The sequence below is a fragment of the Argiope bruennichi genome, chromosome 8 (assembly GCF_947563725.1).
Source record: "Argiope bruennichi chromosome 8, qqArgBrue1.1, whole genome shotgun sequence".
NCBI classification, from domain to species: Eukaryota; Metazoa; Arthropoda; class Arachnida; order Araneae; family Araneidae; genus Argiope; species Argiope bruennichi.
Window position 1 is genome coordinate 128150157 of NC_079158.1, and position 16345 is coordinate 128166501.

The 16345-nt window shown below is 29.9% G+C and overlaps 1 protein-coding gene across 1 annotated transcript in view; it reads right to left on the reverse strand.

Moving 5' to 3' along the window:
* LOC129981731 (cytochrome P450 4V2-like) overlaps window positions 1-16345 on the reverse strand; it is a 37767-nt gene continuing 21422 nt past the window's right edge. The window contains exons 6-11 of the mRNA XM_056092692.1: window positions 13904-14030; window positions 12232-12390; window positions 10309-10482; window positions 7933-7999; window positions 6228-6407; window positions 1-568 (exon numbers count right to left, since the gene is read on the reverse strand). Of these exons, the coding sequence (XP_055948667.1) occupies window positions 399-568; window positions 6228-6407; window positions 7933-7999; window positions 10309-10482; window positions 12232-12390; window positions 13904-14030 (877 nt within the window). The 3' untranslated portion in view covers window positions 1-398. The remainder of the gene's footprint in view (window positions 569-6227; window positions 6408-7932; window positions 8000-10308; window positions 10483-12231; window positions 12391-13903; window positions 14031-16345) is intronic.

A 16345-nucleotide genomic window follows, 5' to 3' on the forward strand; every position in this document is an offset into this window, starting at 1 on the left:
AACAATTTTCAAAACTTTATTAAATTAGTATTTTTATTACATTGCAATTTTTTTTACTGACTTAATACAGATCACATAACAATATATATATCTCGAATATATTTTAGAAGCAAAAATAAATCATTACTTATTTCATATTTGAGGATGAAATGTAAAAGAAATGCAAATGATGCTATGAGTCTATGCCTAGTCAAATCACATATGAAAGAATAATCTTAATTTTTTTTTCTTTTGAAAGGGTTATTGTCATTTTTATTCTTTTCCGCATACTGGGAATTAACATAATGAATTTTACTAAAAGGCGAAAAAGGATCATGGCGTGCCCAGCCTGGTGAAATGGAATTTGGGAACTCTGCTTCAATAACTACTAACATAAAAAAAAAAGACGAGAATCACTGTCAGTTATCATTCGATCTGTTTCGGAATCGAATGCGAACGGGTATCGAGTTGCTTAGAACCACATGAAATAGAGGCTTCACTTTCTCCCTTCCATCAAGCGATTGTAGAACAAATCTCCTCAAAATACTACTGAGGATAGTCTTCATTTCCTGCATAGCGAATGCCTTACCTGAAAATTCAGTAAAAATTAGACTCAGATGTTATAGTTATTATGCCCTTAGTATATAATCTTGAAAATAAAAAATATTTGCATTTCTATGTTACAGATATTATGCAAAAACACATGGGGAAATGATTGGTATTTAATCGGCCATTGATAAAACAGGTCGAGAAATGCTTGGTATAACGTCGCCCGTGATAATAGCACGTCGCCAAATTATCGGCAAAATCGTCGAAAACAAGCCGGGGCGACCAGATATATAATGGTAATAATAATAATAATAATGGAAATATTTATTTTTGATCGTATAGTTAATGAAAATTTTTAATAATATTTTATAAGATGGAAGTCTTGTGATGCTAACTGAAAATGATAAAAATAAAATTAAAGAAATTAATTTTGTGGGGATGGAAATTAAAAATAAAAACAAAAGACAAATTAGCAGTTGAAAAGTGCTGATTTCGGAATATCGCTACAATTAAGAACAGACTGGTATGCATCCGAAACAATATATTTTATCCCATTTTTATTTATTTGAATATGAATACAAGATTTTTCAGCATTTTTGACTGACGCTTAAACACAAATATAAGTATTCTTTTGATTTTTTTTGTGATTTTGTAGGTCCGAAACAAATTTTTACAACAATATTTGATTAGGTAATGATTTGTATTCCATAAAATCATTGAAATATCAGAAACGCAACGTTGAAAATATGCCAAACAAAATTAATTCAGATTACTTCAAAGATTGCAAGAACTCTCCAGTTCTAATAATGGATCGACAAACTTTAATTCCACATAATGTTGTTATATGAAATTTGTGAACTGAAATAAACTCTGAGAAGTCTTTTTATAACCAAAATCAATTTTGCTTATTTAATTGGAGTTCATTTCATGCTCCACAAAATTCTTTCATATCAAAGTATAATCCATGATTTCTATCTTATATATATTAAAATTTGTTTCTAAGTTATTTCTGGTGAAACAGGTGAATCTATATTCTACATTTAGTGACAGCATGAATGAAACTAATGCTTATAATAAAAGATAAAGAAAGCGCCAGTACAAAAGACAACAAATATTTCATCGCATTCGATAAAGATAGTTTTAACCGTCTGAAACAAAACTACAGATTATTCTGCTATCTATTTGGAAGTGTAGTCATTGTATTAAATTAATAATAATAACGATGGATCTTGTTTATAAACGCGAAGGATAGAGGGTAGTTTGTAGATTAGTAAGATAGTGATATCGTATCAATTTTACATAGTCCGTTTAGAGAATGAAATTTCAAAGAAAAAGAAAGAAAGAAATATTAGAAGAATTCTTTATTGTTGTAGTTTGGATGATACGAATCTTAGACTGTGAAACTTCATTACGATATTTTAGTTCTTTGTTATTTGAATTTAATTCTTTTATCATTTCAGGGCACAAATCTGAGAGATTTATATATTTAAACTTTAAATAAAACTCTTTTTTAAGTATTATTTTTTACAATTTTATTTCAAACGCTGTTAACTGCTAGATTAAATTTATTAATATAATAAAATTTTTAAATTGAATGATGTCTATAAATTGAACGATGCATCATGATTTTTGCCAGATGTAAAACATATTTGGAAATGCAAAGTAGGGCAAATCGTTTCTTCTAAAGTTAGTAAACTTTGCATGTCGTAGGAGGTCACAAAAAAAATTATTTTTCCAAATATTTATCAGATTTGGGATGAAAAATAATTTTTAAGTTATCGATTTTCCTCAGTAAATTAGAAATTTATTACTACACCAGAACTGTTTTTAAACCATTTGATGTTTCGAAAAAATCCTATTCATTGGAACCTGTTTTTGATAGGTACAATTTATTTCTTTATTTTCAATAAATGTTTCAAAATAACTTCTATTATATTTTATAAATTTCCTTATTTATTTAATTTATACAAACTCGTATTAAGATTCACTTTCTTAAGTATTTTATCGTTGCTATAATGAGGAATAAAGCTTCGAAAAACATAAACAAATCAAGCTTGAAACATTCTCGCTGCGATGCTTCAAACAGATTTGAATAATTTATGTTCTTACAAGGGAAAAATTAAAATTTTTTGAAAGTTTATTCCTTTTATATGAATGATTTATTTTCGTTAAATAAAGCGTTATCTGAGCGTATCAAACGTATGCAAAGATTTACTCAGTGATGCTAACTTTTTCGAGGAGTGAGTCAAATTTTTATTATTATTCTTTTAATAATATCCAGTGCCGGCCACTGAATTAGTAACATCACTTAGAAAAGGGGGAGAATGAGGTAGAAATAATTTGAAAGAATCGAAAATTGTGGCGGAATGTAGATCATTATGATCCGTGCAGTGGAAGGGAAATGACTTATTTTTTTTGGGAACATTTCTTTAATGATCAAATTTCACACAAAACAAAGACAAAAGTGAAAGAGACGACAAGACATTAACGCGCGCACACCTTACAGAACTGCATCTCATCTCATTCCTTCATCATCTTCGATTTACGAATATCTAATTTCGAAATTTATTTTTACGGCACTCTGCTGCTTTCAAATACAACTAATGCCATCCTACCATTATTCATAAATCTAATAATTCTATTCTTTCGAATTTCGTTTTCAAAAGATGTAAAATCACTTGAAATAAATTTAAAATTTTTTAAAGTTCAATAATGTTCTCTTGAATTCCTTGTTTAATGTAATGTATCATTAAAAATATTTCCAATTGCATTTTATTGTGAACTGACCAAATCGTTAGTGAAGTTCTCAAAATTCGTTAGAAGTATTTAAATAATTTTCTAACCCTGTTAATACAATTTATTCATTTCTCTTAAATGTTTTTTCTCCATTTCCTTGAACTATTGAAGAATGTCATGCAAGATTATTAAAATATTTTACCAAGCCATATTTGAAAATTCATATAAACTATTGTTTTTTAATCAAAAAATTCTTTTTTCTTCTAATTAATTGATAAATTACATAAAAACATGACCAAAACATGATCAGTTTAGCATTGATGTATGTCGAAATCCTAGATTATTGATTCAGCTTTCGCTAAAAATTTTGCAAACTATCGTTTATTAAAACTTTTTGCTTTATCAGTTGAAGATGAAAAATAACAATCCTATCAATGTTCCATTTGAAAGCTATTTGTTTTGTGATAAGTATAAAATGGATTGCCGAGATCATCCTCATTTTAATCAGCTTATCGAAAGTGACAGTTATTTCCCCGAATTCAGTTGAGATACAAATAAAGCAATCATGTACACGTAAACCCTTAATAATTCAACCAAACATTTAAGAAACTCTCCAATAAGTCATAATTTTTTTCTTCTGCAATTTTATTTTCAATAGAATTGTGAATATCAAATTATTCTTAGAAATTGCCCTTAGAAAATTCTTAGAATTGCAGTATTATTAAAGTCATAAAAATATTAATCGTTACAAAAATACATTTTGCAAATATCTTATTTCTAGAACTCAAATTGCGATTGGCGAATGGCATTTTCGTATATCAAATTGAAAGGGAATACTTAAGTTTTGAAAATTGGCTTGGCTCAAGATGTTTACATTTAGTCGCCTATGTGTCGTTGCATCTCTTAAATATTATTCAATTATATTTAGTCAGTAATTATTTACGATTTCTTTTGCGTTTACTATGTTTTTTTGTTTTTTTTTTGCTTTTTTAAACCATCATAATAAGAAAAATGTTCCTAAAAGTTTATACTCAGAAAAAGGAATTATAAATTCTGAAATTCCAGTGATAAATTAGCATTAGTTCAAGATTTAAAATTTTAATTATTTTTAACAACTTAATCTTTTCCTTTCCTAATTTCATTAAAATTAATAGATTTTTATTGAAATAAAAATGTCTCACTGTTTAAAATTTAAACCGTATTATATTTGTGTAGAATTGATATACATTTCAAAATTTCAAATTTGATCTTGATTTTACACCTTTTAATAACATTATTTTGAATAACTCTTTCTAAAAATAACTGTAATTCAAAAGAATATCATTATATTCCTGATAGAGTCCTTTTTAAGAAAAAAATGGTGATATTATTTTATTAATCCCTTCCGATAAGATTTAATAATTAATAGTTGTGCATGGAATAACCATTTTATTTTTATTTAAAAAACTTGATTCCTTTTATAGCTTTTACTTAATGCTAATTAAAATTATTATTGATTTGGAATGGAATATAATTGTATTTCGTAATTCACATTCAACATTTCTTCAAAAACTTCTAATGATATCTAATTATCACCTAATTTTAGCAAAATCAACTCTTTTATAGAGGTGCTCCCATTAAATTTCTGTATTTTAGGCAAATTATCTATTCCTTCCAAACTCATTCTCCTGATGATGTGTTTACGATCGCAGAGCATTCATTAGAATCACTTCTTAATAGCCTAACATGTGTTCGTCTTCTTTATGTCTATTTCTACTTATTCTTCAGAATCTCTCCAATCACCTTGATCTTCAAAATCTGCATTACACTTACCCATTACGCTGTTTTTTTCACAACACGTTTTTTTTCTTAATAAAAATATGACCGGACAGATGTTATCATTTAATGCATATGAGAATGAAATCATGCTGACTAAAAACAGTTTCAGTGTGGATTATGGCAAGAATTCTATCGGTAAACAATATGTGACAGTGATGTATGATATTAACATAAGTAATGAAAATGCTGCCGGATTCACTACACTCGAAATTTTAAACCAAATTTACTATCATATTCAATAGTAGCTCAGTCACATTACGAGTACAGCTCGTCATTGTGTTGAATGGCATGAAATACCAATGACGAGCTACACTCGTCATTTTACATGAAAAAATTACTCGTCATTAAACTGAATAATGTGTGCCACTACTGGAATCGTGTATATATATATATATATATATATATATATATATATATATATATATATATGGGGGGGTGTAATGATATTTTAAACTCTTAATTTAATCCAAATTAATTTCCAAAGCTTTATCTTAATTTAGAATTATCTTAATTAGAGAAGTTTTATAAAATTGCTGATTCTACTAAACCCCGAAACTTTCACATGCTCCGCTTGGAGGGCTAGAAAAATATCCAATAAGCACATTCTTTTTTAAAAGATCCCTGTGTTTCCCTTATTTGTAATTGAAATGCGTCTGAAATCCCTAACAGAATCTTAATAATATATTAGAATTGTAAAAAAATATTTTCCCTGTCAATATCTCATGTTATATAAAACGAGGAATTATTTCTCGTTCTTCCGCACTTTTGCTTTTGTGACGAGCTCTGGCGGACGTGCCTTGACCGCGCCTTCTTCCGGAATGGATTAAAGCGAACTTAAAAAATGCAAAGTCTCTTAACTGTTTTTCGAAACTACCTTCTGATTAAAAAAATATGTGCTTACACACACACACACACAAATTTTCAATTTAAAAAGTATCGGTGTGTCCGCATTCATAATGTATTTTTTTCAACTGAAATGCAATTATTCCCGAGTTTATTCATGTAGTTCTTATCTTGAATATAACGCATTTAAAATTTAAAAAAGCATTTTTAATGCTAAAATGTAACGCAGTTTTAAGAAATTGGAATAAAGAATAATTTATAGAATTGAAGAAAAAAGCTTCATCACCGTTAATAACTCTTACCAATGCAATTTCTAGGTCCAGCGGAGAAAGGAAGGAATCCATATTCGGGAATATCAGCCGCGTTTTCTGGCAAAAATCGGTCTGGATCAAACTTTTCAGGATCAGGGAAAATGGTTTCGTCTCTGTGCAGGTAATAGTTCAACACCATGCAAGAAGAACCTTTTGGAACAGTGTAACCGCCTAAGAATACACAAAATACTTTGCATACACATTTTTAAAACAATTTCCCCTAGGTAAATGCACATCCTATACTAAAGCTTAATACATAGTAATAAATTTTCACTGTAAAATGAGGGGACCATATTTTGCTTTCTTTAAATATTATTATGCATGCAAAAATTTACTCAATAGGAAAAATAGTTTAAAACCATTTTTTAAATTTAAATTACGTATACAATAATTTTATTAAAGTACAGTAAACTCCCAAGTATCCGGTGCGACCATCCGGATTCTGTACTATCCGGCCTAGTTTTTCAAAAACTAAAGGCTGTAAGTTTTGACTCTTATCTTAAGATTACTTTTTCTTATCTGTGTACCAATTACCAGTGTGAACTATCATCAGCTGGAGTCAATTTACTTACGAATTAGGCCTATGATTTGCGTGAATGTTTTCTTTACGTTTCCATCATTTAAGTTGGGCATTACAGAATTTACACCTGTTCGAGGCTGCGTTCACATTTTACGTAGCTTGAGGTAAATAAAAAGGTTTAATATTCAATAAATGAGAAAAAGAATATTATAACAGTGCGTTTTGGTATAAAAACTTTGTCTTCTGGTATTGGTGGACAAAGAAATGAATTCATAGAACTCCGGCTTTTTTGTTATTCGGCCTGCCTTTCCGCCACATTTAGCCGATACTCGGGATTGTACTGTATACACAAATGTCCGGAGAGTTTAGGCTACTCGAATCATTAGTAACGTAGGAATGGAAACGTCATCGTCTCACGTCTTTATGTTCAAAGAACCAGGAAACGAATACTTGCTAAGAAACATGGGTTTTATATATTATTTACTTGGTCTATTCTTCGATGATTATTTGCAGATAATTCATTAATATGGCAAGGTTTCCTGATCATGTAATGCATACACCTCCAAGTGTTTCAAATCAATTTAATTTCATAGCTCATTGCTCATATTGTAGGAGAAAATAAAAATAGTGACATCAACAATTAGATGACTGAAAACTTGCAGTTAGATGTAGAAGTCATGGTGATGCAGTAACTCAAGTATGATGCAATATTATTCGACTGAAATATTTTCACTCGTTTTATTTTTGCAACTACTATGTAACTACCTTCAAATTGGAATTGAGATTTATATAATACTTATTAGTTTGTTTAAGATAATCCTTGGATATTTCCTGGAAAATTTCAGAACTGTTAAAGCTATTCTAATAACTGAAAATGTTAATATAATCTTACAAACATTCATTGAAAAGAGAAATAAATTCAGTTAAAGAGGACAAATTTATTTACCCTTTATTATTTTGTAAAAAAATCGAATATCATTTTATGAAAGTCATATATACTTTCCTTATTTGGGCGAAAAGTACTTTCAGAGAAAGTTTAGGACGATTTTTACATGTCTGTATATTAATAGTTTTAAATCTCATTATTATAAACTACATGCTTTTAAAAAAGTAATTTTCTATCATGGATCTATTGCAGATTTACAAGGTATTGATAGGACACATGGACATACTTACAAATTTCAGTATCTTCATAGACCTGTCTTCCGAAAATTGGTACAACAGCGTAGATTCTGTTGGATTCCTATATACATAGAAATGCCAAGTTTCAATGAGATACAAATGAATTTTATACAAGATAAAAACATCATTAGACATAAATACCAGAAACAGCTAAAAATATTGTAAATCAAAGTTTAAAACTTTTACATTTTAATTTTTTTATAAATTTGAGGTTTAATAATTCCATTGGAATTCTCCATTGTTCAAAAGTTTGTCTCAAATGATGGTCTGAAAGCTCTACTTAACAATAAAGCTTTTTCTTTAATTCATCTTTTATTACATCCATAGGTCTTTCTAGCACTTTCTTTGACCCTAGAAAGTAATAAAGAAAATCCACGTTTAGGAAAACAGAGAATAGAGTTGGTTTCTTAGGATGGGTATCCCCTGTTCGGCTAAAATCGATTTAACATGCACTTAATATTAGATTCAGAATGTTTTCCTGATGAATAAGTCACAAATTTGATTTTCCAGATTCTATCACAATCGAATTGTGATAGAACACATCGATTCCTGCGCACCATTTCAACTAGAGTCTGCGGGCAATATTCTTGTGCACGGCCGACCACCTCCCCACCACTGAATACAGGCAATACTGTTAGTTGATTGTTTTGACTTTCAAGTGTCCTCTCAATGCGCACAAATCCTTTGATGTCGAAAGTATTTGCTGATTTTCGTCAGTCATACATAGACAATTCTCAATATTTTATACACTATCTTTGAAAATTTTAAATCAAAATTGACATAAACTATAAGCATTCATTTATGCCATATATGAATGACTCAGTATTGCAATAAAAAAGAAATTTTGTCAGGGGTATCTTATTTTTAAGGCAGAATTTAACATTAAGAAGCAATTCTCTTTTCCAGTCAAACAGCGAAATGTGATAGTGAAAAATAAGTAAATAATACGGAAGAGACACTTAACATTTCGATGTTTAATTTATCATTTCTTAAATTATCAGCTTGTTGGAACAAAAACAACCCTGCTGTTTTCTTGCTATATCTTGCATAATAAGAACTAATTAAAAAGAATAATTATTTCTCACAATTTTCACTAAGTAATCCATTAAATATTTTATTTTTATCGCCTGTTTCTTTTAAATCCATTCAAAGGATTTCTCAATTTAAAATTGATTAGATATTGGATGAGTGACAGAAATACTTCAGAACAAAAATAGAAAGATATGATTTCAGGATTTTAAAGTAGTACTGAATAAGAAGTTCAAAACATTTCAAAAATGTTTTCTATTTTAGTTACCTTCAGATTTGATGACAGGACTAATACAATTTAATGTTTGTAAACTGAAATAGATAAGATTTTACTCAAAAGAGTTCATTACAATGTGTAAAGGCCTCTAATCTTTGTTTTCATTCATATTCTCTTACAATGAATTGACTTTATCAGATAACTGTAGTAGCGGGTATCATCATATAAGAAGAATCTTCATAAAGATTTTACCATATGTTGTGATGTAAACACCTGCAGTGGGTTCATTCACTCTCAAATCTTTACTTTCGTTGCTTGTTGTAAATCTCAGCTTCGGAACTTTTATTCACAAATTCGAAACCCGATATCACTGAAAATCTGCTGTGTATATGGACTATCTGATTGTGTCACGAAGGGGAGGGGTTCGTGTCATAATGGAGGATGAGGTGCTTCCGTCATGGTGATTGGTTCTTGCTACCCTCGAGGATAAATGTAAAGGTTGGGGTCTGGCTCCTCCCATCGATGACGGGATGTACTTCTTTTAGGAAGGGTTGTACCTTGACCTGTGATGGGTCTGAGGACTCAACCGCAGTTTTTACCAGTGTTGCTGTTGCGGCTATCCGGTCGTTCAGATTTTTCCGTGTATCTTCCATTGGATTCAAATTGTCTAAGTTCTTCCCAATATCAGTTCTCGTATTATTTTTGAAAGTGAAGTTTATATATTGCAACAACAAAATCTACCACGATCTTTCTCAAAGTGACATGGTGGTTCATCTGGCGGAAAAAAACTTCCAAATAATCATTCACTGCTCCTTTACTTTTCTTGAACTATATTTTTAGAGGCAACTTGAATAAGATAGTTTATAAAAATAACAGAAATAAACAAACTCGGCCATCTGCTTCAAATTTTGTGGCTACTACTTCACACGCCTCAATTGATTTGGCAAACAATCAGCGTTTTAATTTTTCTTACTACTATATAAGTTAGAATCGAAATGTAAAAAAAATGACTTTATGTACCAATCCTCATAAAACTAGGCAATAGCTTACATTTTTCTTAAAATCTATTATTACCATGTACTTCTGTATAAAAACTATGTTAATGCTTTAAAGGAAAGCCTTACTTTTATGACACATTCCATGTAATTCAGATTGTTGAGATCGTCTATCGTTATAGCCGAATCCCTGTCACTTCCGAATGTCCTGTCCAGTTCCTCGTGGAGCTTAGCTTGAACTTCTGGGTGAAGACCGATGAGGTACAGGGTCCAGATCATAGAAATGGCGATGGTGTCGTGACCCTAGTAAGAAAATATTCACCAAATTACTTTACAAATATTAAAAACGTCTTCTGAAGCCTTCAGCTCCCATGACAACACATATAATGGACAGTAACTGTCATGTGAACAGGAATACTCAAACCTAAAAGGATCAAATTATATTGATTACCACTGTTATGTAAATTATTATTTGCAAAATTTTTTTTTAAATAATTGTTCTAGTCACACTTCAATTTAATCCTCTTAAAAGTGATTTATAGGGCATATTTCACGACGGACATCCGAAATTGTTGATAAGACGAAACAGCACTGTTTATTTGTGACTTATATAAATCTTGTAAATTGTTGGAATGCTGTTTTAGTATCCTTTTTAAAAATATTATTATTACACATTTCGCTTATCGAATACGTTTCATTAATTCCATTATTGTGGCCGAAGCTTTTGCAATCTGTTCAGTCATTGGTGACCTCTCAGGTCCAGAAAAAAAATAATTTTGAAGTTTGTTTCTCTGTTCTAAAAGCCTTCAACTGTCTATCTTTAAAATCCCCCAAAATGATTCATAAAGCAGGGCGGAAGATTTTAATTAGAGCAACCCTATACTAAAAGACTATATACGCTTGAAGTCTGGTGCGTACAGATATTTCTTGGAATGAAAAGACGGATTCCCTCACAAAATATCGATCGTGGAGTTGAACTCCTACTTTGAATGGATTACGGTTAAAGGTATTTTCAGATATTTCCAGCCCATGTGCCAAACATATCAAAAGAGTAAATACCAAGAAACTATAGAAGGTATTTATTCCTTTTATCTCTTTCTCTACGACTAAAAGATAAAAAATAGGAACAAATAACAACAACCCAGAAGGTTACTGCTCCCACACTTTGAATAAATTTGGAATGTATGCTAATCCTTATTGTCTCCCAGTAAATAAAGAAATGGCAATTACTATGTCCTCTTGGTTGAAATAGCCAACTGATAAAATAAATTTGAAATAGAATAAAACTTGAAGTAGGCTTGATCTTCATAAAAAATCAATAGAGTCTTTCAAAAATTTTCTCAAAAAAAAAAAAAATATTTTCAACTAGCGTTTTTACAAGTTGTTTTTTGATCACTCAAATTTTTTGACATATATTAATGTTATTTTCGTCATATTAGGGGATGCTGAAGAGAAATCATAATCACAATGCACATTAAGAAAAATGAACTTTTATGGGTATGAGAACAAAACGCCTTTAGAATTTCTTTTCCTGATATTTCTAATCTTTTTACTCAAAAATTTAATCCATTAAAAACGCTATAAGAACGTAGGTAATGCATGTTTCTTCAATTATGTGCAGCCAAATTTAAGAATCTAAATCCTAATTTTTACACGTAGCCCCAACTGATTCATCCAAATCTTTAAATGAATCCTTAAAATTAAACCTTTCAGCCTTTACCTTAAAATCAATCCTTAACTTTTGAGGAATGGTTTTAAACTTTTAAAGCATAGAATATAAAATCCTTAAGACTAAGAAATATATTTATTTTGATTCTTTTTATCATACATACATAGAACAAATAGATGCAAGCTAAAGCCGCGGGGTTAGCGTTTAGTTAATGTATAACACTATGTGATTAGTGGATTTAAGTGCGTTATTGTCGAATGATTTTGTCATAATATTTATATTGTATGTAAGGGTATAGGAAATTTAAAATACCTTTCAACTATCAACTATTTAAAAATTCATTTCCTATAGGCGCCGAAAGAAAAAGCAAAGATGATTATTACCTCCATGATGAAGGTATCCACTTCTTCTCGGATGTCGTCTTCATTCATGTCCTGAAATTTGAAATGTCGTTCCAGCAACATGTCCATCAGTGCCTTGCGCTTTTTCTTCTCAAACTCTTCTTGATTTTGTAAGTAGCGAGCTTTTTTCTCTTTGATAACCTAAGGATTTCAAAAGGATTTAAAAATACTGTTATCCTTAAACTGTTTATCCTGTTATCCTTTTATTTGTATCTTTATTCAATTAATAAAAATTGGTTTTTCTAATCATATTGCTTGAATATTAAGAATCATTTCGGCGAGATAAATTCTCTCCTTGAAAATATTAATCCGTTCTCTTCCATTTTTAGAGAGCTGCTCTCAACTCCTTTCCCACAATTGGAAATTTCCACCGTATGAATTTATATTGTTTGGAAAAAAATCTTTGATAAGACAATGGTGTTATTCACAAATTGACCTGATTACATCCCATTTAGAATAATGTCACCAATATTTCGATGAGATTTCGATTCTCACAAAATTTTCATACATGCTCTTTAAAATATTTATGTCGAATCATTTAATTCTTAAAATCATTTAAAACTATACGAATCTGGTGTGAAATTGCAACTATATATATATATATATATATATATATATATATATATATATATGTAATACTTTTCGAATCCCGTTGGCTTTTCAATACGTAACACCACCTGCTGTGAAGCATGATGCAGCCCGAAGACAGTGAAGAGATTTCTTTTATCTTTTAAAATTATTTTCAATATCCATCGGGAAAGCATAATTATTTACAAGCAGAGACGCGGACAAGACGTCCGCCGCAGCGCAGTACAAAATGCCGAAGTGATGAAGAAGGGCCGAAATAAATTATCCCTCGCCTTATATAACCTTAGATCTTGACAGGGAAAATATTTCTCCACAGTGCCAATATATTAATAAGTCTCTGATAGGGATTTCTGACGCATGTCAATCACATGCAAGGGAAACACAGGGATCTTTTAAGAAAGAATGTGCCCACTGGAAATTTTTACCCCCCCCCCCCCCCCACGCCGAGCGTGTGAAAGTATCTCGGCGTTTAGCTGACCAAGCAATTTCATGAAGCCTCTCTTGAATCAATTAAGCAGCGACAGTGGAATTGGATCACGAAATAAGAGAATATTTTAGAATGAAGTCACTATGGGCTAAATTAAGATACAGTTACTATGAAAATTAATTAAATTGAAATTAGAGTTAAAATATATATATATATATATATATATATATATATATATATATATATATATATATATATATATATATATATATATATATATATATATATATATATATATATATATATACCATAGTGAGATGACGAGAATGACTCCTGAGTTGACACCCCCTCTCCAAACTTTCACACCACAGCAGCGGTAAGCCGTTTGGATTTAACGTGCACCAAACCAACTTGCACGACGGTTCTTCGGCGGAATTGGGTCTCGAACTCTCCGATTCCGAAGCCGAGAACTAACCACCAGCTCAACGCAGCCCTCTATTGCAATTGAAACTGCGAAATTTCTTATTTAATAATCCCAACTATAAATATGTGCATTTACGATTTTTTCTTTTATTCCCCCAAAAAAATATACACAAAAAAGCACAAAGTTTGATATAAAGTATTTTGAAATAAACTTACAGATTTCGTAAAGTCTTGTAATACTTTTAAATGGTAATAGAAATCCTTGGCGGTCTTTGTTGCTTTGAAAACAATGTCGGACCACATCCAAAAATTATATATTCTGCTCATGAAAATATCCTCCAATCTTGAAAACAGAGTAAAATTTTAGAAACAGTTTTTAAAATGATTTATAAAAGATATAAATTAAGACAGAAATATATACTTTTACAATTGTATTTTCAAATTTTATAAATAATCGTATTTTCCACAACATTAATGCATCTAGAATCTAGTTAACTGTTAAAATATTGATAAGTGCGTGATAATGGGGAATTTTATAATAAAATTGAAAACAAATATTTTTTTAAAAATGAAATCTACTATCGCAAATTTCAAGCTAACATGTGAGAACATTATTATTTTTAAGTCATTATTTGTCTTAAATAATTTAAGTCATTAACCTGTTTAAACTGGTTTCAAACAATCATGAGATTTCTTATGAGATTTCTCTCGGTTTCTATCTCCCCCCCCTCTCTCTTTCTCTCTCTCTCTCTCTCTCTCTATATATATATATATATATATATCTATATATATATATATATATATATTTATATATATATATAGATAGATAGATAGATACATATATATAATGATAATTTTTTAAAACTTTCATTTTCAATTTTTCCAGCTGCTAAACAAAGTTTTGGAGCTCGATCGATTTTGAGATGAAAAATACCCATCGTTTTTCTCAATATCAATGCGTGCGTAATTTGATAGTCTCGTGATTGTTTCAAACCGGTTTAAACAGATAAATTACTTAAATTAATTAAGCCAATTCGTAAGAATTCAGAGATTGTATAATTTGGAAATTAATTTGTAATTTTTGTTGGCGATAAATCGCCAAATGTAACAACCTTCTGCATTATTTTATAATAACCCTATTTTAATTAGTTGAAAATATTCCTGAAACAACAATCTTTATCGACTAAACAAACAATGTTTTAACTTGTTTGGTTTATTTTCAAAAAGCGTTACGCGAGTTAGGCAATACCACTGTGATTTCCAAGGGAAATAATACAACAGCACACGATAGATAATTCAAAAGCTATAGAGTGAAAACCGACTCTGAAATAAAACTACATTAGCAGACGATAGATATTTCAAAAGCTATACTGTGAAAGCCGACTCCAAAAAAAAAAATCATATCGAATTCGGAAACTACGTTTGGTGTAGAGATGCATAATCCACTATTTTTTAAATAACAAATAATATTGCTATTGTTATTTTTAAATATTTGTTCCAAATATCTGTTATTTCAATCATATTATTAATTAAAAATTATTACTTAATTTAAATATAAAATTTATTAATTGTAATTAATACTTAATTTACTAATTTAAGTAACGTGTGATTGAATTAATTTATCTATTTCAGCCCTCTTATTAAATTTTATTTTTTTTTCTCAAAACGATTTATTTAATTTATTTATGGTAGTAAACCATTTTCTGGAAAAGGTGAATTAAAACTATATGTCATTTCTCTAAAATGTTTACTTTAGTTCTATATTCTACCAATAGATGGCGCCAGCAGTAAACAATTAAAAATGATCTGTATGGAATAGTGCATCATCAAATGCGAATATCGGAAAGTCAAAGTCACTCCCGTAAAGTGGAGCGGTGACTTCGCACTTGCCGGTGAAGTCACCGCTTCGATAAATTTCAGTGATATGCAATTCAATGATACGATAATTCCAAGAACTGGTCCGTTCATTTTCAGTGATATCGATTGTTACTTTCTATCGTGATCCAAAACCTGTAATCGAAATATCACCAGTAATATCGTATCAAGGATTTGAATCACACCCTTCTTTGAAAAGTATTGATCACTGGTATTTGTGACTTTTTGATATTGGTTACGTAATAACCGCTCGTAAAATATTCGTCATCCCTAGTTTGGTGTGTAAAACGGAAGTTATGATATCTTTTTTAAATCTTTGAATCAAATAGGTATATGAGCTTCAAAAAATTTTTTTTTGCTATTAATTAAAAAAAATATATCAAACAATCCTCCTGTTCCTATATATATATTTTTTTTTCTAAATTTTCTTCTGATGTGGAAGGATGATAAAAAAAAATCAATCCAAAAATAGTATGTGTGAAACTGCTTATAAAAAAGGAGAAAGAAAAAAAAAGGAAAAACAGTTATATCAAAAATTAGAATTTATTTAGTTTTGTAGCCGCTCTTGTAATATTAACTATAACCGAGTGTGATGACGTCACAGTCAGCGCCATCTGATGCTTGTAGCGCTATGACTCAGTTCAGGACAGGAGACTGCATGTACTGCATGCTATGATCCATGCTCTTATATTTATATCTCAAAATTATTCTAAAAATTTGTATGTAAATTGTCTGTGTGTACCGTATCCTGTAAATAAATAACAGTTACACTAATTCGGACTT